The 26,174-nt window shown below is 44.5% G+C and overlaps 1 protein-coding gene across 2 annotated transcripts; it reads right to left on the reverse strand.

The window, feature by feature from the left end:
• Positions 1-14: 14 nt before the first annotated feature.
• ORAI2 (ORAI calcium release-activated calcium modulator 2) lies at positions 15-24,323 on the reverse strand. Of its 2 annotated transcripts, XM_050929128.1 has the most exons (3): positions 24,261-24,323; positions 17,876-18,116; positions 15-8,932 (listed from the first exon to the last, which is right to left on the reverse strand). In XM_050929128.1, exons 2-3 carry the CDS (start codon positions 18,101-18,103, stop codon positions 8,387-8,389), a joined length of 774 nt encoding a protein of 257 aa, XP_050785085.1. In that variant the 5' UTR covers positions 18,104-18,116; positions 24,261-24,323; the 3' UTR covers positions 15-8,386. The 2 variants fall into 2 exon arrangements, with proteins under 2 accessions (XP_050785085.1, XP_050785086.1); XM_050929129.1 differs by lacking the exon at positions 17,876-18,116 and having other exon boundaries at positions 24,261-24,311.
• Positions 24,324-26,174: the final 1,851 nt, after the last annotated feature.

The raw sequence follows: 26,174 nt of genomic DNA on the forward strand, positions 1-26,174 counted from the left end.
GATTTGAAATTCATATGAGGAACTGAGGGCAAAGCACTTCTGCCATGGAACTGCTCGACCCCTTGAAACAGCCAGGATTTTTCCAGCAAACAAAGGATCAAGATATAAAAGGAGAGAACAAAGGTTCCTGGCCACCTCTCTCCTACCCCATCTCTGGATGGTGAATTCTGACTGGGGAAGTTTTAAACAAAAGGACTGAGGTCCTAAAGCTACTTGGGCAACCCAGAGAGACTTATAGGAAACTAGCAGATTTAACATGCATGCTAACATTTTGGACTACATTCTCTGATCCAACAGTAATATGTTTTACCTGTCAACCTTTTAATAAATCATTTCTTCTCTTAGTTAATAAATCTTTAGTTAATTTACTAAAGATTGGCCACAGAGTTGTTTCTCATGTAAGGTCCTGAGCATCCATTGACCTGGGTAGACCCTAATGTGTGGTGGGTTTTTTCGTTTTAATTACCTTACATCACAGAAGTCCAGTTTGTCCGGGTGGTAATAAGGGGCTGGAATGCCTAAGGGGATTGCTTGTGGCTCCCTCGTAAAATTAGTATAAATGATCCAGCAGCAGATTTTATTACTGGCTTGGTTAAAATCTAATGGCAGAATATACCACCAGTTTGTGGGGAGGAGGGGTGTCTGCCCTATTTTCTGACAATCTGTCCTGAGTTTGGCATTTTTAGCTGTGACCCACTCCAGGCACAATGACAATTATTTGTTTATTTAAGTCTTGTGTTATGGATGTTATTTGTCCCTTCACATAACACAAGAACCAGGGGCCACCCAATGAAATTAATAGGCAGCAGGTTTAAAACAAACAAAAGGAAGTAGTTCTTCAAACAATGCACAGTCAACCTGTGGAACTCATTGCCAGGGGATGTTGTGAAGGCCAAAAGTATAACTGGGTTAAAAAAAGAATTATCTAAAAAAAATTAGATTAAGTTCATGGAGGATAGATCCATCAATAGCTGTTAGCTGAGATGGTCAGAGATGCAACCCTCAATGTCCCTAAGCCTCTGATTGCCAGAAGCCGGAAATGGATGACAGGGGATGGATCACTCGATAATTGCCTTGTTCTATTCATACACTCTGAAGCATCTGGCATTTTCTGCACCTACACTATTTACCTTTTCCTTGCAGCAAAATCCTCCATTGACACATTTACAGTCCCAGCACCAGCTGATGTCCCTCTCTAGGCCCTCTGCTATCAGGGAGAATTTAAGTGATGTTGAAGAGGGAGGGAGTTTCAATAGGCTTTACTAAAATCTTAGCAGATGCTCCATGAGCATACTCAGATGTGATTTTTTCCTTAATCAGTTTTTCAGTGTCTCATCTCTTTCCTCCTCAAAACAAAGGCACACATCCTCTGGGGATTTATGTCCCGGCAAAGTTTCACACTCCAGCCATTTTTTTTTTTTGTAGCCATGTTCAAAAATCGTTTGGTTAGAAACCCCACATGTGCACAATAGAGTGCACTGGGCCACTTTTTAAAATTAAAACCACAATTTTTCTTTTTACTCTGCTTTCACTAAGACACCACTAAGTGGATTTTGCGAATCTTTCCAAAAAGTCCCCATCAGAGAGAGCCAAAGCACATTTTATCGTATCTTAACCTGCTTAGCAATCCTAACTGTCTCAGGTACTTGCAAAGAAACAATTGAGGAGAAGACGACAAAGTCCACTGTACCTTTAAGAGCTTTTCCCTATTACGATCCCCAAATCTTTGGTCTGGACTACTCTTCTGTAATACATAAGCCAGCTTTGGCCTTAGACTTATTATTTCTTATTATCTAGAGTAAACTTCATTTCCCTAAGATCAATCCAGATTCTTGAAATCTGCTTGCATTGTTTTCCCCTCCTATCTGGAGACAACAACTATTTAAATGTGCACATTCTTATATCCAACTCATAACTTTTAAGTGAAAAGTCTCAAGCTACCACCCAGATGTATAATACCTTACAAGGAACTTCTGTCCAGCAGGCAAGATGCCATTTATAGACACTTGTTTCACGGTTTTGGCCAACTTTCTATCCAATACATTATTTACCTCTTGTCGCAGCGTGAACTGGGCCTTTAAAAAGATCTGAAGCCCCAGTTCTCTCTTGCCCACACCTGGTTCCCTCCAAAATAAGGCAACTGCAGCCTATCGCAAGGTCTGTTTGGAAGAAGCAGGATTTAAGTGAGTATGCTGAACCACTCTGCAGCACATGATCAAACCTTCCTATGCAGTCTCCAAAAGCAGCCAGAGATGAATGGAAAATATACTACAATGGCTCAGGTCTTTCCTCTCAGACTGAACCCAATGGATTGTCAGGAATAATTGCCTCCAGCCCCCTCATACCAAGCGTCCTACCAGGCTTAGCTCTTTTCCCATTCCTTTCAATGCGTGTGAAGCTTTTGGGAGAGCTAGTGAGATAGCATAGGCTGAAGAACCAACAGTACATGGATGACACCGAGCTGTACAGCTTCCTTCCATCAACTGAAAACCAGCCTCCAAGCTTTCTGATTGTCTTTCTGACATCGGCATCAGGAAAAAGAGCAGCTGGCTGAATTTGAATCTGGATAAGGCTGAAGGAATGCTAGCAAGAGGAGGAAAGTAGAGGCATTACAATCCCATCTATCAAAGTGCCAGACATCTAGGCTGGACTATTGCAATTCTCTGGATCTAGTAAGGAAGACCTCATTCCCAGAGTAAACTCTGCATAGAAAGAGATCTTGAAGATATTGTGGATAATTCTCTGCAAACATCCATTCAACGTGCAGCAGCAGTCAAAAAAGTTAACAGAACATTGGGAATCATTAAGAAAGGGATAGATAAGATGACAGAAAATATATTGCCTCTATATAAATCCATGGTACGCCCACACCTTGATATGGCCACCCCCATCTCAAAAAAGATATATTGGAAATGGAAAAGATTCAGAAAAGGGCAACAAAAATGATTAGGGATATGGAATAGCTTCCATATGAGGAGATATTAAAAAGACTGGGACTCTTTAGCTTGGAAAAGAGACGATGAAGGGGGGATATGATAGAGGTCTAGAAAATAATGACCAGTGTGGAGAAAGTGAATAAGGAAGTGTTATTTACTCCTTCTTGTAACACAAGAACCAGGGGTCTCCAAATGAAGTTAACAGACAGGAGGCTTAAAACAAGCAAAAGGAAGTATTTCTTCACACAACGCACAGTCAACTTGTGGAACTCTTTGCCAGAAGATGTTGTGAATGCCAAGTATATACCAGGGTTCAAAAAAAAAAAAAAAAACGAACTAGATAAATTCATGGAGGATAGGTTCAGCAATTACTATAAGCCAGGATGGGCAGGGATGGTGTCCCTAGCCTCTGTTTGCCAGAAGCTAGGAATGGGCAAAATGGGATGGATCACTTGTTTTGTTCATTCTCTCTGAAGCACCTGGCACTGGCCACTGTCAGAAGACAGAATACTGGACTAGATGGACCTTTGGTCTGACCCAGTATGGCTGTTCTCATGTTCTTACCCCAACACACTGCTTTCTGCACTGGCTTCCCGAAGAAGACAGTCCAGTTCAAAGTCATAGTCCTGATTTTCAAAATCGTACAGAGAACTGATCCCAAACCCCTGAGACCACATATCTCCCTCTGTGACAAGGACCTCCCAGCCACTGTGTTTTTAAGGGAAAATGATACTGTCGACCAATAGATGTAGGTTTCTAACTATGGGAGACAGGGTCTGGACTAAAAATATGGAACTCACTTCCAGAAGAAATCAGAACAGCCACTAACCTCAATGTATTCAGAGCCAAGTATAAAACCCATCTCTTCCCTAGACTTTCCTACAATAGTGCTCTCGTTCTCAAATTCATTCTTTTCAGAAATACTCTAAGCCTGATACTTGGTGGCAGTGAGAGAGAGAGAGAGAGAGAGAGAGAGAGAGATCACTGTCACCTTTTTAAGTAATAAGAGGTGCCCCGACACTATGAAGAGGGGGGGCCTTTTAAGTACCTAGATAGGTAGCTTCCTTCCCTCAGCAGAGGAAACAGACCTAATAAGAGCAGCAGCTGGTTGGGAAGGCTCATCGGGGACAGCTTGCGTCAGGGCCTGCATGGTTCCCTGCTAAAAGGGAGCCAAAGAAGGAACTGCCTGAGAAGACTCAGAAGACGACCTGGGGAAGAGCAGTCATCAGGGGTCTGCAGCAAAACCACTGGTGGCTCCCTGCGGCAAAGAATCAGGAACAGAGGCCATGAGGGGCTCAGTAGAAGACTGTAGGAAGAAGCCAGGGAGAAAGCCTGAACAGAGCTAGATATAAGCAGAATGTGGCCCTGGGAATCATGAAGCAAGCAGTTGGAAGCTGAAGACAAATTGTCGCTCTACAGTATAGGGAGGTCCCGGAGTGAAATCTGGAATAGAGGGACTAGAGGCAGTGGGGAAAAATGCAACAAACAGAAGACAACAACTGGTAAATTTAGACAACTGAGAATGTAATGGAAGGAAACAGGACAGTCACTTACAAGCTTCACTACTGGAAATCCTTTCATGCGAAGACAAGCAGCAGCTGCTGGAATTTTTGGCATAGTGGCTCAGACACGCACAGCTGGCCAACCAGGGCTCAACTCCATGAAGCCTTCACAAAAGTCTAATTAAAACAAGCTCATACTGCTTCAGACATTGCTTGGGAAACGGTTGAGTTTCACCATGCTGCCAAACACCCGTTTTTTGGATCAACTACAATTTCTGTAGCTGTGGCTGACACCATATGCAACCTTTAAGGAACACGCAACAGTGAGTCTGTATGTGAGAGCGGTGAGGATGAAGACACATTAGAAGAAGACAAAGAGGCACAGGAGAAAGAGAAAAGGAACCACTACACTTGGGGCAGGAGCTGGAGAGGAGCCATAGCAAGAAGCTGATGAGAGGGTCTAGGAATGCCTAGCTGTCACAGACCCCTGCAGCCAAGCAGTAAAAAGACTATTGATGCAAGGAGGATTAATGACCACACACACACACACACACACACACAGGGCACGGCTGTGGCCTAAATCTTGCTTGTTGTTATTTTGACTTTATTTGCCATGGCAGAGGACAATTTGATTTGGCTGGAGGGCCAAATCATCCTACTGGCTTGCAGGAGACAGCCTTTAGTGCAGGGGTTCTCAACCTTTTTTGATTCTGAGGCCTCCCACTCCCAACATCCTATAAAACGCCATGGCCCACTTGTGGCACAACAACTGTTTTTCTGCATATAAAAGGCAGGACCAGCATTAGGAGGTAGCAAGCAGGGAAACTACGTGGAGCCCCATGAAGCTAAGTTACTCAGCCTTCAGCTTCAGCCCCGCGTGATTGGGCTCGGGGTTTTGGGGCTTCAGCTTCTGCCCTGGGCCCCAGCAAGTCTAATACTGGCCCTGCTTGGCAGCCCTCCTCAAACCTGCTCGCGGCCCCCCAGGGGGCCCCAGACTCCCGGTTGAGAACCACTGCTCTAGTGAACAAAAGTTAGGCACAGCCTGAGGCCCGATCTACACCAAAAACTTAAGTCAACCTAGCTACTTCATTTAGGGTTGTGAACAATTTCATGCCACTACATTCGAAACTCTGATTTTCATTACTGTGATCCTGATCTGGTTTTGAAATGTCAATACTAATTTTTACTGTGGTGAGATGAGAAAAGGGGTGAGGTGGGACAGAATTCAACCCTAATGTCCTAGCCAACCTCCAAATCAGGTAATTATACTCTACCCACCTAAACTATCCTAGCAATTTCAACTGCAATCAGTATTAAAGTTCCATCCTAAAACTTGCATAGTGTACCTGTGCGATGTCAAATAGAGGCTACACTTCAATAATGGATGAAGAGATTACCATTTGACATTCAAAACATGTTGGGGATCCTTAGGATAGAGGTGCTACATATAAGGAAGTGCATTAGCATTTGATATGGAAGCTCACTGAATTTACATTCAGGAGCTTTAGTAGGAATTTTAAAACTACCCCTTACAGGAATAAGATCCTTATCTTGTGTATTTGGAAAGGAGTAGGTAGCCGCGTGTAGGGTGACCAGATGTCCCGATTTTATGGGGACAGTCCCGATATTTGGGGCTTTTTCTTATATAGGCTCCTATTACCTCCCACCCCCGTCCCGATTTTTCACACTTGCTGTCTGGTCACCCTAGTCCTGTGTAAACATGGCCCATGTTGATGAGGATAAGAATAATGTATGAAAAAAACAGACAAGTGCTAAGCTGCTTGCCCAGGAATGACTGAAGTAAAATGAAAAAAAAAAAAAAAAAAAGGATTGGAGTTGGCTTACCAGGAACTTGTCAGAGAGAGATATTTAAAGATACATTCTCATCTTGCTGTTCTCATTATTTCACACACACTCCATGCTGGGAATCTGATACTTCGTACACTGACCTATTTCCTAAATGCCACTGGTTAAAGGGAAGGGATTAAATAGAACAGGGGTCGGCAACCTTTCAGAAGTGGTGTGCCAAGTCTTCATGCATTCACTCTGATTTAAGGTTTCGCGTGCCAGTCATACATTTTAATGTTCTCAGAAGGTCTCTTTCTACAAGTCTATAATATATAACTAAACTATTGTTGTATGTAAAGTAAATAAGGGTTTTTAAATGTTTAAGAAGCTTCATTTAAAATGCAGAGCCCCCTGGACCAGTGGCCAGGACCCAGGCAGTGTGAGTGCCACTGAAAATCAGCTCGTGTGCAGCCTTCGGCACCCGTGCCATAGGTTGCCTACCCCTGAAATAGAACATTACAAACTTCTTCAATTATTTTAGAAATATTCAAGAACTGGCAGAAATTGTAAAACTATTATAGAATGCAAAGGAGTAGGGCCTGAAATTAGCACTGGCAGCAGCCTGCAGATTACTGAGCGTGATGAGACAGGACAGGACGGGTCCATTTTGCTTAAGTATTTTGACATATTTCTGCAGCTGAAATACGTGTTACTTTTCCTTTAAAAACTAAAATCATTCTACTTATTGCAGAAGAATATTTTGCCTCCTCGTGAAGTAGTTGTAATTAGTTGTGACTTTATTAATACTTTCACCAGAAAGATGCTACAGCGCTTTACAAGTTTCACTCACTAAGCTATATAAGCACAAACAAAAATCACTTCCTCCACTGCTGAAATACAGCCAACAAGTGAAATGTGATAGTACTTTAACTGCACACAGCTTTCCCTTTGGAATGGCTGGTTGCAGCTCATCCCAAACTCAAAAACACAGCTTCATGTGCCATAAGGCGTATGTGTTTGAGAAAATGCACGATGCTTTCTTCCCTAAGAAGTAAGAATGCTGAACGCTCTCAGGCACAACTAGCACAAAGAACAAGGGAGCAGCACGGGATCTGGACTCCGAGCCCTGTGTGACAAACCAAGCCAGCAAAACACACGACTCATTCTGGTATATACAAAGCAAATGAAAAAAGCATACTGCTGAAATCTGTCACTGTCTTATGGGCTATCTTTCCTCACCCGTTTAAATCTGCTTTTCCAGTCCTTCGAAATTCTATGCCAGGTCTTTTTAAATTCCCAGTTAGTTTCCTGCTTTAACAATGTCTTTGTTGTTAAAATAAAAATACCTGTAAGCCTTCCCTGGACACACAAACTTTCATTATCAGTAACATTAGAAGACCTGGGCATGCATTCATTGTAAAAGAATGGACACTACTGAAGCAGGCAAAAACAGAGCTTCCCAGCCTTCTGCCAGTCTGAAATTCTCTCCCCCCTGTTCTAAAGGAGGGTTAGGCACTAGCAAGAGAGGATAGCAAAAGGAGGACATATGTACTAAGACTGCTGATTTCTAACCTCTTGTATCATTCTAGTGACCTGTTTCTGTAATACTCATTTTATAATAAAGGTAACAAACACCCATGTTCTGCAGTGCGTTCAGAATGTCCTCAGATTTGTAGTAGATAGCACTACTTATCACCTCAACCCTGGAAACAGTCATTGTCAGTTTGCTGCTGAACAGCCAGAAAGGGAGCTCAGACACTTAAAAATAACCCAAACAAACAGGTCCTACAAAAACAGTGGCTTTTTTTGAAGTGTCAAGTAGTTTCACTCTTGGCAAAAGAAAGTTGCACTGTTAAAATATAACAATTTGGAAACCACTCTCCAGAACATAATGTTAAAGTAGGTAAAGTTTTGGTTTTTAACTGTATGGCAGTATCAACTTAAGTACACAATCGTGCAGGACGAGAAATAGGCCAGAGAACCCATTAGTTTGGAAAAGCACTAGAACCCATTGCCCTGTAAATCAGGCAATTTGCATTTTAGATTGTTAGACCCCCAAATAATCCATAATTAGTTTGGGTTGCTCCTATTAGCAAAATGTTTATTTTGCTCTTAGCCTGAGCAAAATGGTTTGCTTTGAAACAGATCCCTGTTCCTCTGTCACACTACCTGCAACCCTCTGTCATGTCCATCTAATTGCACTTTCAGTTTGTGAAGCTCTTCAATCTCCCGGTTATGTCGCTCCGTTTTGTGCCGCACCAGAGAACGGTAGAAGTGAATGGTGAAGACAACAAAAATCAGACCCACTGGGACCATGATGATTGTGGAGACCAGAGCTGCTTGCCAGCCCACGTGGCCACTGGGCTTTTGAACGATGGAAGTCTCGTTTTTCATAATGGAGTCCACAGGCAGAAATTTTATCCAGCACAGAAGCACCACCTCAGCGAGGAAAAGGAGGATTCCCAAGACTGTGGAGAAACCCCAGGCCAGCTCTATGTAGACATGCATGCGTTCGTGTGGGGATTCGCTGATGGAGTTTAGGTTGTGTATGTTACTCACCGCTTCCACGTTAGGTAGTATACAGGTGCTGATGAGAAGGGCGAAGAGATGAACGGCTACCAGCACTGTTGTGCAGGCACTGAACGCAATCAGCAGCATTTGGGGGTACTGATACTGCATCTCTAGTTGCACCTCCACCATGGCAACCTGGGGGGAGGAGGGACAAAAAAAAACAGATGGTCAGTTGCTAGAATTCCCATATTTCACTTTTCAAGGCTCCAGTTCAGGAAAGCATCATTAAGCATATGCTTTAAGCGCTCTGAATAAGTGCTTTCCTGAACTGAGGCCTAAATGAATCATTCCTTTTTTTCTAAAGATGCATGAACAGTCTGTATCTTTCCCTTTCTCGGGGCTTACACACAAAATTACATCCGAGCCCACAGGAAATTATTTCAACATTGCAGGGTTTGTTTGTTTTTTTAGCAAACTCTCTCTTAAACTGTGACCCATATGAATAGCATCAAACGAAAGGCTCACAAGGGGAATTTATTAGGCAGCAAGTCTAACTTTGCACAGATAACAGTGCAGCCAACCACGCAGTTCATGACACAGCTTCAGTTTGCATCATTAGTAGTCACGTGATGGGAAACACTGACTTCTGGTGTAAAAAGGGTTAAGTCAGAAAAGCTGTAATTCTGGTCATTGGATAGGTGATACTATCTCCCAAGCTACTGAATAGTTTAACTATTCCTTGGTTAAATGGGTGCCTCCTATTATTTTACATCTTCATGTCACCACAAATATAGCCAGATAAAGGAACTTACTTCCATCCATTGTATCTTTCTCAGTTTCCAATAACTACTGAATATTCAAAAGAAATGGATGATAGATGTGTTATGCATGCTTAGTAACACCATATAAAAGTGCACTTTTGTTTCCAATGTACTCTACAGAAATTAGCTTCACAGCTAATTAGCTCATTTTATAAAGTGTATTTGATCATTTTGCCCATACGCTGTTGAGTTTTATCACTTCATTAAGTTAAGCTCCATGTAAAAAACAGAAGCATGTTCAACAGAGCAGGTGATTGGGTTTCAGGACTCAAATGCCAGTCCACCTCTACTACTGGCTTGCTGGGTGAATTTAGGCAAGTCACTCATCCGCTCTGTGACTCAGTTTCTCCATTTATAACAAGAAAAATACTAAGCATAACTATATCCCAGGTTTGCTGTGAAATTTAACCTTTGTAAAGCACTCAGAAAATCCAGAGTTAAGAGAACCGATGTAAGTGCAATGCCCCTGTATAACAGTAGTAGTCAGATACTATATGTCGCCGCTAGTCAACCTCCAGCATATTGTTCAAATTTGTTTGCAGCTGTATTTATTGATTTCATACTGATTAGCAAAGCATTTCAGTAAGCAAAGGAATAAAAACAAATGTGTTGGGTCATACTCTCTCCAATCTTGTATTCCACTGAGGCCCCATCACCCATGTCTGTTAATAAGAGGATCAAACAGGGATGGTTTTTGGATACCAGCACCAGATCAGTCCCTGTCAGGAGGGACCTCAGTATGTTTACAGGAGCTTAGTGGAGGCAGAATGAACAGCTTGACCATAGTGCTGGGTGAATGGATTTCATTGGGCCAAGTGTCCCCACTTTTACAAAAATTCCATTTGAAACATGTCTTGAATAGCTCTTGCAGGTTCTACACAATACCTCAATTTGTTTATTGTGGGATACGTCCTATTAGCAAGACCCTTTAAAATGCATTGGGAGTCAAGAGATATAATCCTGTTTCCACTCATGTTATTGGAAACTCTGCAATTAAATTTCAGCGGGATAGGACTAGGGCCTAGGCTAGGGTGACTGCACATTCTACCTACCATCTACTCTGAAACCACCAGCAGACTGATTAGAAGCTTGCAGGAAAGTCACATTAGCAAATACATACAGCATACCAGTATACACAGGTGACATTGTTATTTTTAATTTAGCTGAACAAAACCTGTTCCTACAGTGATTGAAATTGTGAATCTCCATGTTCTTGGACTTAGAACAAACTGGAGAGAGTCCAGAGGAGATCAACAAGGTCAGAAGGTTTATAAAACATGACTTATGAGGAAAAACCTGGGCACATTTAGTCCTGGCAAGACGATGACTTAGTGGGGACCTGCTAACAGTCTTTAAATATGTTATGGGCTGTTATAAAAAGGATGGTGATCAATTGTTCTCCATGGTCACTGAAGGTAAGACAAATCATAAGGTTAATGTGCAACCAAGAAGAGATAGGTTAAATACTAGGAAAAGCTTTGTAACTATAAGGATAGTTAAGCACTGAAACAGGTTACCAAGGTAGGTTGTTGAATCCCAGTTACCGGAGGTTTTTAAGAACTGGTTAGACCAGTGATACTCAGACCTCAGTGGTTCAGGAGCCAAATTAGCAATCGACATTACCCAAAAGAGCCACAGTAGTGTGAATTCATGGTTTCATTTACTATAGTACTATTCATATTTAAACAGTATGACGGGGGACATACTTAGTGTCTGTGTATATTATATATAATACATGTTATTCTCACAGCAAATAAGTTAGTGCTGCATGAGACACATTAAACAGCCACTTGCAACTCACAAGCCACAGTCTGAGTATCACTGGGTTAGACAAACTTCTGTCAAGGGATGGTCTAGATATAGTTGGAGGTGTCTCAGCATGGGGGAGCTAGACAAGATGACCTTTCCAAGTCCCTTTAGTCTTACATGTCTATGATCCTATGATTCTCATTTCAGTAAATACATCTCAAGTATTTTGGATACTCCTGAAACAATGTATCTTTTCACTAGTGTTTACAAACAGTTTTTCAGGGCTCATTTGCTCTAAAAATGAGCTCTCTTCATATGTTGACAGGATTAATGAAGGTATTAGCTTTGCCATTCATTAGAAGCACAAATCTTTTAACCAAAATGTATGTTTTGTTGTTTGAAATATGTTTGCAGACATTCTCCCCCTGTAATTCTCTCTGTGTTGATTCAAGGAGGGACCCATCAGTCCTCAAATATTTGAGTTCCAAAGTGAAAAAGGACTCTCCTTCTCCACTTTGCTGTTCTACAATGCTGCATGTCAACCACACCATATTTGACTGGAAAAATTATACCGTTGTTTGAGGGAGGGTACCAGACCCAAAGGACATATATAGTGTTCAACATATTAGACAGGAATTTTACCTATAATAAAAAGCCTTAAATCCTATATAATCAGCCTGGCTTGTCAAAATATCAGTTTCCACTTGCAGTTACTACCCTTTGTGCGGACAACAGTTTCCAGCTGATTGGGTGCTCCTCTCACACTACCGTTACCTAAGGCTGGCCTTAGTGGTGTGAACCGATGAATCTTTAAGATATCAGAGAGTCATCAGTCTGTTTCACAGGTAAACAACAACAGTCCAGAGGAAGACGGATGATAGGAGATGGAAGAAAAGGAGGAAGGGGTTTTATTTAGCCCAAACAAGTACTGAAGAAACGTAGTGTCCTCTTAGCACTTTTCCCCTCAGAGGCTGTCATGTTGCTCTCCAGCCAAGATCAGAGAAAAAGGACAAACTAATATGCTAGAAGTCCTGGTAACTGTTTCAGTACATGTAATTCAGCATAGGATCAGTCAGCCTGGTAAAAAGTTTTCCATATTAGTCATTTAGTCAAGTTTATTTTTATACCTAGAGTTTATTTTCATCTCTTTCTGTAAAATAAAATATATTACCAGAAAATTTAGGCAGCTCGAAGTTAGTCTTGGAATCGTTAATTCAAGCAGTCACTGGTGGACATCTTTGAGAGAAAATAAACTCTGACCTTGAGGGAGGCAGGCACAGGATCAGACCGTTTAAACACAAGAGTTAGGACAGAAAGGAGATTGCAGTTTCCTTCTTCATATAGGGACATAGAATGACTGGCAAGGACCACTGGGAGAGCATAGCCTCTGGGTTCCTAAACTGCAGGTGTCATTAGGCTCTCAATATTTAACATAGGTGTTACATCAAACACCACATTGTCTCACCATGACCTCAGGGCCCTATACTCCCTTAACATGTCCCTGGAAATGTAGCTAGAGATACCTAGAGTTTGATCCCCCAATTTGCTGAGCAATTTGCCCGACACAGCAAAGAACTTAAGCAGGTGCTTAATTATAAGCTTGTGAGTTGCAGCACTGAAATCAGTGAGACGACTCATGCCTTTAAAGCTAAGCAGGCACTTAAGTATTTTGCTGGGCAAGGCAAAGGGCTCAGGGTCCTTGCAGGACTGAGTTCTTGATTTGTTTCTCCATTATCACATTATTTAGTTCAATATACTCCCTGGCTTCTCCATAGCACTATTACAGAGAATCCTCTCATCTTCAGAAATGGGGCTAGGACTGATGCTGTGAGGCAAGATGTTGATGGTAACTGAACACAAATATGTTACTGTCAGGCACATGGTTGGGCAGCCTCTGCAAATAGTCAGGCCAGTGAATCTACTGGGGGAAAAACAACCTGGACAAATCTCAGAGCAATCTGACAACAAGCAAAGGAGGCCGATTGCAGAAGCAGCTGTTATCTCAGCCAGGAAAATGATGAAGGGGATTTCTGAAGATCTTTCTTTTTAAAGTGAAATTAGTGCTTCTGAGAAGTGCTAGACTGACAGCATGGGTACCAGAGGCCCTCTGTTTGCAGTGGTCACAGGCCAGGTGGAGTGACAATGCAGATCTTCCGCACTTGCCCTGACAACATGCCTCAAACTAGACTCAAAGGGAATACACCTATAGGAAAAAGAGGAGCTCTGTCTTCCAAACCTATTCTGTCTTTGGTCTCTCTGCTAAAACGGCCAATAAAAGCACCAATTAGTGATGATCAGTGTGATGAGATGCCTGCCCAATAGGAATGGGACCCAGATTAGCAGCTTGTTTCACATAGATCATTAAAGAGCTATCAGCTGTAACAATTTTCAGCCACTACTGATCTGTGTTGAATTGGAAGCAGCAGCCGAGTGGTGAAAATATCTGAATCCGCATCCTATACTACATGACTTTGGACTTATGTAAGTATACATAAGACTTTGGAACACATTTTACTTCCTTCAATAGACAGATTGTCGTCTCTCTTAGGACAGAGTACACAGCCTGCTTAATAAGTATTTGCCTACCAAATTACTGCAGCAGAAATAAATTGGCTGCAAGAGATATCATGGTCGTTAACTGGGATGCTCAATTCTATCAGTTGGAGAAAAATTAGTAACAAACTTGCACAAATTAAAGGAATCCCTATATTCTGAAAGTTCGGTTTATGAAGAAAACATATTGCAAGTACGGTAATACCCAAGACCAGAGATTCCATTTCTTTGAATGTAAACATACGCCATCCAAAATGAAAGTCATTTTGGTCTATTTTCTTTCCATTTTTTTTTTTAAATATACCCAAACCATCTGTGCTCCCTGGAGTCAGCTCTGAAGTTCTCACAACAGTTGCACTGAAAAAAAAAAATCTAACAGGAGCAAGAATCCTTTTGGGACCGATCCAATAGCATGAAGTGAAGTGGATAATTTTAGCAGAGACCTCTAAACACCTTGTGAACATGCCATAAATAGAAGTCAGATGGTTTATACTGTATATTTGCTGAGAACTTTCCATTGCTGTTTGTGTTCAGGGAGTTGAGAAGTAGTGTTTTGTTTTTAAAGTGGCCACTGTGATTTCCGATCCTGCAAACAGATCTATGTGGGTCGACCCTGAGCCAAGGAGAAGTTCTGTGGATTTCAGTGACACTCCACAGGGGCATAGAAGGTCTGTTTGCCTAGATCAGGTTGCAGAATGCATTATAGCTAGGATAATGACACTGTTCTTACTACAGAATTCTGTCTCTAAAGACAAACAATTATGCTAAATACTACTAAAAGGAAGCAGATTTTACCTATAGATTCTAATAGTGCCTAAGAGCCAAATTCTCGTAAGGAAAACAGAAAGGGGAATAAACTCTGGAAAGTTACGTGCAAAAGTACAACCAAGCCACGTAAAATCTATTTTAAAATAAAATAAGGCAGGCTAAGAAAGAATTTGAAGGGCAACTAGCTAAAGACACACAAGCTAACAGTGAAAAAAATTAAGTACATCAGAAGGAGGAAGCCTGCCAAGCTATCAGTTGGGCACTGGATGATGGAGGTGCTAAAGGAGCGCTGAAGGAAGACACGACCATTGCAGAGAAGCTAAATTAATTCTTCGCATCAGTCTTCACTACAGCAGATGTGTGGGAGATCCCCACACCTGAGCCAGTCCTTCAAAGTCTGAGATGCTGTCCCAGACTGAGGTGTCAGCAAAGGAGGTTTTGGAACAAATTGACAAATTAGTCACCAGGACCAGATGGTATTCACTCAAGTATTCATCTAAAAAAGTATGTATTAGAATTGGAAAAAAAACAAAGAAGGGCAACAAAAATGATCAGGGGTATGGAACAGCTTCCATACGCAGAGAGATTCAAAAGATTGGGACTGTTCATCCTAGAAGAGAGACAACTGAGAAGGGCTACGATAGACATCTACAAAATCATGAATGGTGTGGAGAAAGGACTAGAGAAGCAGGAGTGCTGGAACAATTTTTATAGTGGAGGTGCTGAACGCAGAAACCACATATTTGGTTATTATTACTACTTCAAGACAAGACAAGACCCCCCAACACCCCTAGTTCCAGCACCTCTGTAGAAAAGTGTAATTTACCCCTTCACATAACAAAAACTAGGTGTCACCCAATGAAATTAAGCGGCAGCAGCTTTAAAACAAATAGAAGGACGTACTTCTTCACATAATGCACAGTCAACCAGCGGAACTCATTGCCAGGGGACATTATGAAGTCCTAAAGTATAACTGGGTTCAAAAAAGAATGAGATAAGTTCAAGCTATTAGCCAAGAGGGTCAAGGATACAACCCCATGCTCTAGGTGTCTCTAAATCTCTGACTGAGATGCTGGGGACAACAGGGGCCGGATCACTCAATATATTGCCCTGTCAGTTCATTCCCTCTGAAGCATCTGGTACCGGCCACTGTCAGAAGACTGGCCGTACTGGGTCTAGCCCAGTATCCTCTCTTATGTTCTAATAACCAACTTATTAACTATCGATTTTTACACTCAGAGCCATCTCTTGGGTAGAGCAAATCGGGTCAACCGCTCTGGGCCCCTCACTTTGGGGGGGCCCTGTGGGCCAGTGCACTTAGCCATCTCAGTCAGTCCTGGAAGACATAGGCATGGGAACTAGGGGTGAGGAGGGTGGTGCAGCATCCCCGGGCTCACGGCTGCCACACCGCGTGACCAGGGCTCCGAAGCCACCCCATGCGACCAGGGCTTTGCAAGTCCCGCACCCCAACCGGAGCCCTGAGCCGCCCTGGCACTATGGCCAACAATAGCCCAACAGTAGGCGCCGGCAACTGCCAGCAGCAGGTGATTCAGCACCAGGCTGGATCTGTCCCAGCCACCAATGCAGAGCGGGGCCCCAAAGCCAGCGGGGGCTGATTTGTCCCAGGCCCCACACTACCCTAGGGATGGCCCTGGCTACGCTGCAGACTTCTACCAGCATCTCTCTGTCTGTAAGGGAACATACCTCTTCATACATGACTGACAGAGCTATGCTGTCAGAAGTTCTTAGCACAAACACAACTATACCCGCAAAACTCTGCTTCTTGCAGTACAGGCTTGTTTCGCTCACGGGAGTGTTTTTTCTATACAGGTACAAGCACAGTTTTGCCAGTATAACCTGTGTCCACATTAGAAGCGCTTGGCTGGTATAGTATACTGCTATTCCTATACTGGCATAGCACTCCGACCATAGATATGACCTAACATCAAGAAAGCTGCTATTCTGGAGGATCTAACAAAAATACGTTGGATCAGTGATCTGCAACTTTTTGCAGTTAGAAGTTTCCATCTGCTACTTCAGAATACAAAAGAAGTTACAACTTGCCATATAGAAGAACCCTAATTTTAGGAACACCAATCTTATGAACAACCAACTATACGAATCATTTTTCCTGACCTGGTAAGGGTTGGGAGGAAATAAAAACAACACACACACACACACACACAGAGCAAAAGTGATGTCAGTGAAGAACAAGTTGACATCCCTTCATATTCTGATGCCTTCAGCGCATTGGAAATTGCTTTGCGGTAGTTTGAAGGACCAGAAGAAAGTGATCCAGTGCACCATACTGCAACTTATGTACAACTTATCTATTGTAATTTTGAGATGTTCAGTTTATGAACTTTCATTTTATGAACTCCTCATTCCCCATGCAGTCTGTCAAACTGAGGTTCTACTGTACATTACTATAATTTGTAAATACACACATATATACTATATCCAAAAAGAAAAAATAATCAGCAGGAAGAGGATGAACCACAAAAAGGCAAAAGGAAATATAACCCCTATTGCTTCCCCCTGTCACCCCCAGAAAAATCCCCTGCAACTCAGAGAAAAAATTGCCAGTGTTTAAAAAAAAAACAAACAAACAAACAAAAAAAACCCTACAAGCAAATCAAAAATTTTCTATGGATCTTGTTTCTCTCTCTCTTCAGTCCTGAAATCCCTTCATGCCCCCCTCACTCACACAACATACCTCTTTACATGGACATATGAAAAGGACAAGCCCTCAGGAACCAACAGAGCCCTAATACCAGGTCTCCATTTTCTTGAGCAGTGTTTATTCCTCCACCTCCTCACTACCACACATATCTGCTGTGCATGCATAGGGATAGGAGTTTCAATTCCATCCACCAATGAGTGAGATCCAGAGGTTAGATAAGGGGGAGGTTCATCACTCCATCATCTTATGCAAGTGTTCTGTTTATGCCAAAGAGACTTGCTGGCTGCCAGTTAGCGACAAGTCAGCTGATACTTTAGGGTGTGGGTCTGGGGGCTCCCTGAGACTATTTCTAGGCAGCTGATATCACAACACTGCAAGAGGTGTCTTGAGAAAGCTGCCCTCTATGTTAAAACCTTTCAACAGCAGACAAACAAAAACGCACACACTCGGATTCCTTACCACCTAACAAGGAAATGGAATGTCCTCCTCTATGCACAACCCCTATTAACAGGGGAGGGTTTTACACAACTCAACATTCACAATCCAGCAACTAGAAACACATACCATAGCAAATCCAGAGAGCAAAGCAGATGTTCTGCTGGAAGCTTTGAGCTTGGCTCGGCTCAGGTACAGTTTTCTCCATGCGAGGGCCTGAACAGAGTGATGATTTGAAGTGACCAATTCCAGATAGCTACGCCGGACCCAGTCCCGATAATCCATGCCCTTTGTGCCAGGTTCAGAGCCGCAAGCAGGAGTGGCAGGATCCGCCGGGACATTTAACTCGGAACTCATGATGAAAGCAACGCTAGAGAAATAAAATATTTGCATGTTCAGGATAGCAACAACAGAAAGAACATGAATGAACCATTGAACAAAAGAGGGCAATCCCAGAGACTGTTTTATTAGCCTGATTTGTATAAGATGTATGGATAGGAATTCAGTAAAAAGCTACATTAAAAAATAAAATTACCCTCAGGAGGTAGATGTAAACTAGACTCCATGACACATAGAGCCCTAATCTCTACTCCCGGCTCATCTGTAACTGCTGCAAATGCCTATGGGAGTTGCAAGGGGAAAGACGACATAAGTAAAACTGTGAACTACTTTCAGCATAAGTTCAGGATGGGCTGGTGACAGTTGAACTTTGTATCTCTAGGTTGCTGTCAGTTTGCATTCAACTTTAAACCATTGCTTAATTCTGCCGCCCCCACCCGTTTGTTTTAAAGTGGTTGCCCTTATTTTTTCAATTTAAATCTGGCTTGTTCTTTCCACTTTGTTTCCAAAGTGACACAGTTTAATTCCATGCTGCATCATGGGTGTGTCTCAAAAGCTTCTTATTAAAGCACTGCTGTAATATTGGCTACTGTATTCAGTGTGTCCATTCTAATTATTTTCTAAATTGAAGCATTTTCAATTAAATTGACCTGAAAGGATGGCAATTTCCTGCAGTATCCTTGAAAAACCTTATTGAATTAAATTTAAGTAGCTTTCGAGTTCATTGTATCAAAGGCAAATTTTATGTATTAATGTGGGCTGGGATTGTATGTAGTAACATTGCGGGGAAGATGGGATTTGAACCTGGGAAGTCCTATGAACTTCAGAGGCCTATTTTGAACAATGGGCCAGAAAAAATGGACTTTCGGACAAACATTGTCAAATGGTTTGCCTGGGGAATCTTTAGGGGGAGGCAAATGCAAATTCCCACCTCCAGTCTTGCAAAAGTCCAGCCTTTTGAAGCTACATGCTGAAGGGGGGTCCACTGTCTACTGATTACCTGTCCTGGAGTGACATGGTCAAAGGCCCAAACTGTATAAAGGAAACACTAACCTATTCTGAGCTAAGGCTGGTATGAACTTGTAACCACAGAAAATCCCCTGTGTGGTTTTTGAAGGACTGACTCCTACCACAGTCCTTGTTGGAATTTGGGGAGGGGGAGGGGTTGCAGGCTCTGGTGTGTGAGCTTATTAGACTCATAGACTCTAGGACTGGAAGGGACCTCGAGAGGTCATCGAGTCCAGTCCCCTGCCCTCCTGGCAGGACCAAATACTGTCTAGACCATCCCTGATAGACATTTATCTAACCTACTCTTAAATATCTCCAGAGATGGAGATTCCACAACTTCCCTAGGCAATCTATTCCAGTGTTTAACTACCCTGTCAGTTAGGAACTTTTTCCTAATGTCCACCTAAATCTCCCTTGCTGCAGTTTAAGCCCATTGCTTCTTGTTCTATCATTGGAGGCTAAGGTGAACAAGTTTTCTCCCTCCTCCTGACGACACCCTTTTAGATACCTGAAAACTGCTATCATGTCCCCTCTCAGTCTTCTCTTTTCCAAACTAAACAAACCCAATTCCTTCAGCCTTCCTTCATAGGTCATGTTCTCAAGACCTTTAATCATTCTTGTTGCTCTTCTCTGGACCCTCTCCAATTTCTCCAATCTTTCCTGAAATGCGGTGCCCAGAACTGGACATAATACTCCAGTTGAGGCCTAACCAGCGCAGAGTAAAGCAGAAGAATGACTTCTTGTGTCTTGTTTACAACACACCTGTTAATGCATCCCAGATTCACGTTTGCTTTTTTTGCAACAGTATCACACTGTTGACTCATATTAAGCTTGTGGTCTACTATGACCCCTAGATCTCTTTCTGCCATACTCCTTCCTAGACAGTCTCTTCCCATTCTGTATGTGTGAAACTGATTGTTCCTTCCTAAGTGGAGCACTTTGCATTTATCTTAATTGAACTTCATCCTGTTTACCTCAGACCATTTCTCCAATTTGTCCAGATCATTTTGAATTTTGACCCTGTCCTCCAAAGCAGTTGCAATCCCTCCCAGTTTGGTATCGTCCGCAAACTTAATAAGCGTACTTTCTATGCCAACATCTAAATCGTTGATGAAGATATTGAACAGAGCCAGTCCCAAAACAGACCCCTGTGGAACCCCACTTCTTATACCTTTCCAGCAGGATTGGGAGCCATTAATAACTACTCTCTGAGTACGGTTATCCAGCCAGTTATGCATCCACCTTATAGTAGCCCCATCTAAATTGTATTTGCCTAGTTTATCGATAAGGATATCATGCGAGACCGTATCAAATGCCTTACTAAAGTCTAGGTATATCACATCCACCGCTTCTCCCTTATCCACAAGGCTCGTTATCCTATCAAAGAATGTTATCAGATTAGTTTGACACGATTTGTTCTTTACAAATCCATGCTGGCTATTCCCTATCACCTTACCACCTTCCAAGTGTTTGCAGATGATTTCTTTAATTACCTGCTCCATTATCTTCCCTGGCACAGAAGTTAAAGTAACTGGTCTGTAGTTTCCTGGGTTGTTTTTATTTCCCTTTTTATAGATGGGCACTATATTTGCCCCCTTCCAGTCTTCTGGAATCTCCCCCGTCTCCCATGATTTCCCATGATTTATTAGCATGTGTGTTGGTTCTTTTGTTGTTTTAATATGTTTTCACTTTAATGCCTACACCTTAAGAATAAATGTGCTTGCTTACAAACAGCTGTGTGGTAACATAATGGCTGGCAGTTAAGCAGATCATAAGCACTCAAAGAGAAAGTAAAGTAGAGATGCAGGCCTGTTTAGAAAGTCTGGTTTGCTGAGAATACCACAATGTAGGCAGGGAACCATGCAGCCTGGGGAAAAGCCCAGGTACATGGTAAAGGGAAGTGGGTCTCTACTCAAGAGAGGTAACAAGGGGGAGTTGGAAGCCTAAAAATGGGTGTCATTGCTGGACCATAGAGGGGAAATACAGCTGCCCTGAACTGTAACAATCACATCATGGATCACAATTCATTTTACAATTCCTCTCGCCACCTGAGATTGCAAAAATACGAAAGGAGCTGAATGACATATAGCGTACAGCAGTTGAACTGGCTGACACCTTGAAAGGGACAGCTATGGATTTCCTAATCCACTCACCCCATTCAATGCTTATCAGCCAATATTTGTGCTTCTTTATTTCTATCAGCCTCGCTTAGTGAAGAAAAAGATGTGACTCTTAAGGGGAAATCAGGTTTTACTTCTCAACTATGTAGTTGCATAAATATTCAAACATCATCAGATTCAACCAACTGTATGAAAAGCAAGTTAAATCAGCAAGACTATTTTTCAAGTGATCATATACAACACTGGCCCTGACCCAAACGTCACCTTCATTAATACTATGAGTTAACCTTATTGTTATTTAAAAGGCAACCTCTTGGATTATGATCACAGTGTTACTCATGGACATATAGTAGAATTTAACTGAGCAGGGTTTGTGAACTCTGACACAAGTTTGAAATTCATATCCTAATGAGGAGGTTTCAGATAAACAACAGAGACCTTGATCCTGCAATCAACCCTGTACCAACAAGACTGACACTGACCTCAATGAGAGTAACACACAGGAGCTACTGCAGAACTGGACCACATCAGCATTTTAATGCTATGAATATTCATACGTAGCTAGAAGGAACACACATGACGTGGTACTAATTCATCTCAGCACCATGCTTCAAGGTCAAAAGCACCTTGCCTTTAGTTTGGCACAAGTTACTTTTTATTCACACCCATGAAGTACAAATGGAGACTACAAATATAACTAATAAACCAGTATTTTCTCCAGGGTTTCAAGCAGTGATGGAAGTAAATGTCACTCAAGTGCCAACAATACATAGGAACTGTCTTCATTCCACACACTATTTTAACATGGATACTATCTCTACATGCCGTGGTGAACCAGGAATAAAGTTGCTATGGCAAACAAGGGAAAGTTGCTTACCAGCAATTTCTACTATTTTGCAGATACAATGACCGAGGATTCTCACTCTTGAGTCTTGTGCTCTGCAAATTCTTTCAGATTTTGGCCCTCTGACATGGTGATAGTTAGAGTGCAAGACCCTCCTCCTGGTCAGCTTGCAACAGCAGCTACAGTCTCAGCCCTTGGAGCATTCCTACTCAGCTCCTGAACTGTGCAGGAAGCAAGACCTCCCAATTTATTTCCATTCAGGAATCAGATAAAATGTCTATAAAAACATCCCAAGGCACGCGACAATAAAAACCAGACCAAAATGACACCACCTCAGAAACATCCCTGCAAACAAAGGAGAAGGAGGCTCCACATGGTGAGACTCCAGCATGGTATTTTCAAGAAGCAGATTCACAGGTGAATAATAATCTTCTCTTTTCAAAAAATACCGTTAGTACAGGATTGTGACTCTCTGAGTGCAAGTAGCTGGACAGATCACCCAAAATGAATGTGAACAACACTGCAACAAGCAAAGGCAAATGCCAGATAAGCAACAAAAGAGTTGGTGGGAGCACCTTTTCTGACTGCAGAGGGAAATGACTTGATGGTTCTGAGGGCTGAGATAGGAGACCCAGAAGGAGATTCCTGTATGGATGATGTCTTTAACAGAACGGTTTTACTGCACAGTAATCACTAGCTGGGTATCTGAATAGAGCGGCAGAGTTATTCTATGAATCCTGGTCCTGCCTGTGTCATACTGCAAGACGGGAGACCACCCGCCGTTGCCTCTCGCAGAATGGAAAAGAAACGAAAGTTAAGGCAGATATGGAAGAGCACTATTATCTAAGTCAGCGTAGTAGTAGTGTTCTCCAAAGTCTATTCACCAGCACTAGGTCATGTTTTGGACCAAGTGACAAGACAGCCACAATTCCATAAGGAGACTCTTCCAGTCTAATAGTCCAGGGGTTCTCAACCTTTTTCTTTCTGAGGCCCCTCTCAACAGGATATAAAAACTCCACGGCCTACCTGTGCCACAACTGTTTTTTCTGCATATAAAACCAAGGGTCAGCGTTAGGGAGTGGCAAACAAGGCAACTGCCTGGGGCTCCACACCACCGGGGACCCCCATGAAGCTACATCGCTCAGGCTTCAACTTCAACCCCGAATGACAGGGCTCTGGGCTTCGGGCCCATGCAATGGGGCTTCAGCTTTCTGTCTGGACCCCAGCAAGCCTAATGCTGGTCCTGCTTGGAGGCCCACCTGAAGCCTGCTCGTGGCCCCACAGGGGGCCCCAGACCTTTGGTTGAGAACCACTGTAATAGTCAAATTGGGCCAAGGGAGAGAGGGTAGGTGAGGTAATATCTTTTATTGGACCAACAGACATTACCTCACCTACCTTGTCTCTTTCATATCCTGGAACCAACACCTCCAAACAAACCTGCAAACTAACTGGGCCACATTCATTCCTGGGGTAGCTTTACTGACTTCAGAAGAGTTATCACAGAGATGCATTTCTCCCCACTACTTTTCATGCCAGTAGAACCTATGGAAGCTTTTTGCCAGTGCCAGTTAATATTGTTTTTGACCTCACTCTGTCCCACATTAGCCCTCACCACAGCAGATATGGCGGGGAAAGCCTTTGCCTTGCCCTAGAGCTCAGCTGCCTACAAGACCATTTTAAATGCACCCCCAGGGACTTCTGCAGTCAGGTAGGGAGGAGACCACTCCGGCCGACAGGTGCGTTTCCTTCTCGCACCTGCCAACGTGCTTTGCCTGATCGTGTGCTCAATGAATCACATCGGCGTCGCTGGGATTTCAGGACCCCCCTGGCCACGCGTGCACAGCGGGACTAGGGGGGCCGGGAAGGGTTTGGATCAGTGGCTCTCAGCAGCACCCCGCTGTACACGCTGCCCCAGCCCCCCCGGCGCCATGGCCTGGCCTAGCCCCCCTCAGTGGCCTGGGACCCTAAAGGGGCTACAGCCCCTGTGACAAGGGGCCGGGGGGGGTCTCGGACGTCTGCCCTCTCCTTAGCCCGGGGCACGAGCAACAGCATCCCGGGCACTGAGCCCCCCCAGCCCCCCAGGCTCCCCGCTACCGGCGGCAGAGATGCTGCAGCCCCCCCCCGGGGACCCAGAGCCTCCCCCCACCGCACCCCGGGGGCCCACGCGCCTCCCTCCCCCCCGGCATCCCCGGCACTCACGCACCGCGGCGGGGGCAGACAGTGCCCGGGGGGGTCCGCTCAGCCCCGCCGACTGCACTGGAGCCGCCTCCGCCGCTGCCAAGGCAACGCCGGACTCCCCCCCCGGCACGTGACTCGCGGAGTCCTGCACCACGTGACCGGAGCAGCCCCGCTCCAGACGGGGAGGGGGCGAGATGGGCGGGGCCTGCGGCTCATCCCATGGGGATGGCGCGGGGGGGGTCATCGCTCTTCAGGGGGGACAGGGGGAATCAGGGGCTCCACCCAGTGGGGGGGCAGGGGGAGTCTGGGGTCAGTTCTCAGGGGTGGGACAGGGGAAGTCAGGGGCTCACCCCTGTAGAGGGGGCGGGGGAGTCTGGGGTCAGTTCTCGGGGGTGGGACAGGGGAAGTCTGGGGCTCACCCCTGTAGAGGGGGCAGGGGGAGTCTGGGGTCAGTTCTCGGGGGTGGGACAGGGGAAGTCTGGGGCTCACCCCTGTAGAGGGGGCAGGGGGAGTCTGGGGTCAGTTCTCTGGGGTGGGACAGGGGAAGTCAGGGGCTCACCCCTGTAGAGGGGGCAGGGGGAGTCTGGGGTCAGTTCTCAGGGGTGGGACAGGGGAAGTCAGGGGCTCACCCCTGTAGAGGGGGCAGGGGGAGTCTGGGGTCAGTTCTCGGGGGTGGGACAGGGGAAGTCTGGGGCTCACCCCTGTAGAGGGGGCAGGGGGAGTCTGGGGTCACCTCTCTGCAGGGGGACAGGGGAAGTCAGGGGCTCACCCCTGTAGAGGGGGCAGGGGGAGTCTGGGGTCAGTTCTCAGGGGTGGGACAGGGGAAGTCGGGCTCACCCCTGTAGAGGGGGCGGGGGTCGCCTCTCTGCAGGGGAACAGGGGAAGTCAGGGGCTTGCCCCCGTAGAGGGGGCAGGGGGAGTCTGGGGTCAGTTCTCGGGGGTGGGACAGGGGAAGTCAGGGGCTCACCCCTGTAGAGGGGGCAGGGGGAGTCTGGGGTCAGTTCTCAGGGGTGGGACAGGGGAAGTCAGGGGCTCACCCCTGTAGAGGGGGCAGGGGGAGTCTGGGGTCAGTTCTCGGGGGTGGGACAGGGGAAGTCTGGGGCTCACCCCACTGTGAGATGGGCAGGAGAAGTCTGCATAGGAGTGGATGGTGCAGGAAGGGTGCAGAGGGTCTCCCCTACCCTGCAGTGGGAATCACAGCAGCCACACACGCTGGGGTATCTCTCTGCTAAGGGATTGTGTAACACCTCCAGCTCCCAGAGCCAGGATGGGGACTGCAGGGCTGGTCCGTTCATCTCCACTCTCCAGAGAAATCCCAACAGGTGGGCAAATCGCTCCAACTCTGCAATGGACAGACACCCTCCCCCCAAGGCCCAGCACCCTGCAGGCATAGGCCGTTGACTGCGGAGCACTACAGGGGTGAGAATAGAGTGACCCCACACTACCAGGAGCTGCATCTGCCAGGCCCATACCGTGTGCGGTTTACAAGTATCAGATGGAGGAGTGCACTTGCCTGCTGCAGTGTCCTGCTATATAGAAAGCATAGATAGAGCCAACAACCCAGGAGCAACCAAGCGCATAATCGTGTTCGCAGGGCCTACAATCTTTGAAGGAGGCTTTTTTGAAGATCAAAAGACAAATCCGTTGCATCAAAATTTAATCACAAGCCTATTCAGACGTAATCGCTATTCTTTGCACCGAGGCCAGGAGGGACTCAATAGGATGGAAAGAACCACCCCATTTGCTTTATTGTAGAACAAATAATTATGCACCCCAGCAATCATCTGTCTACCTTACAAAACATCCCTGTTTGTCCCACTGAGATGAACTGAGGAAGGCAGTGACCTCCTCTTCTGAGCTGCAGTCACCTCTGGACTGCAGCACAGGAAAGTATCCCTTTGTACATTAGAAACAAAACCAGAGCACAGCACCCTGGGCT

This window comes from Gopherus flavomarginatus, chromosome 19, assembly GCF_025201925.1.
Source record: "Gopherus flavomarginatus isolate rGopFla2 chromosome 19, rGopFla2.mat.asm, whole genome shotgun sequence".
Lineage (NCBI taxonomy): Eukaryota > Metazoa > Chordata > Testudines > Testudinidae > Gopherus > Gopherus flavomarginatus.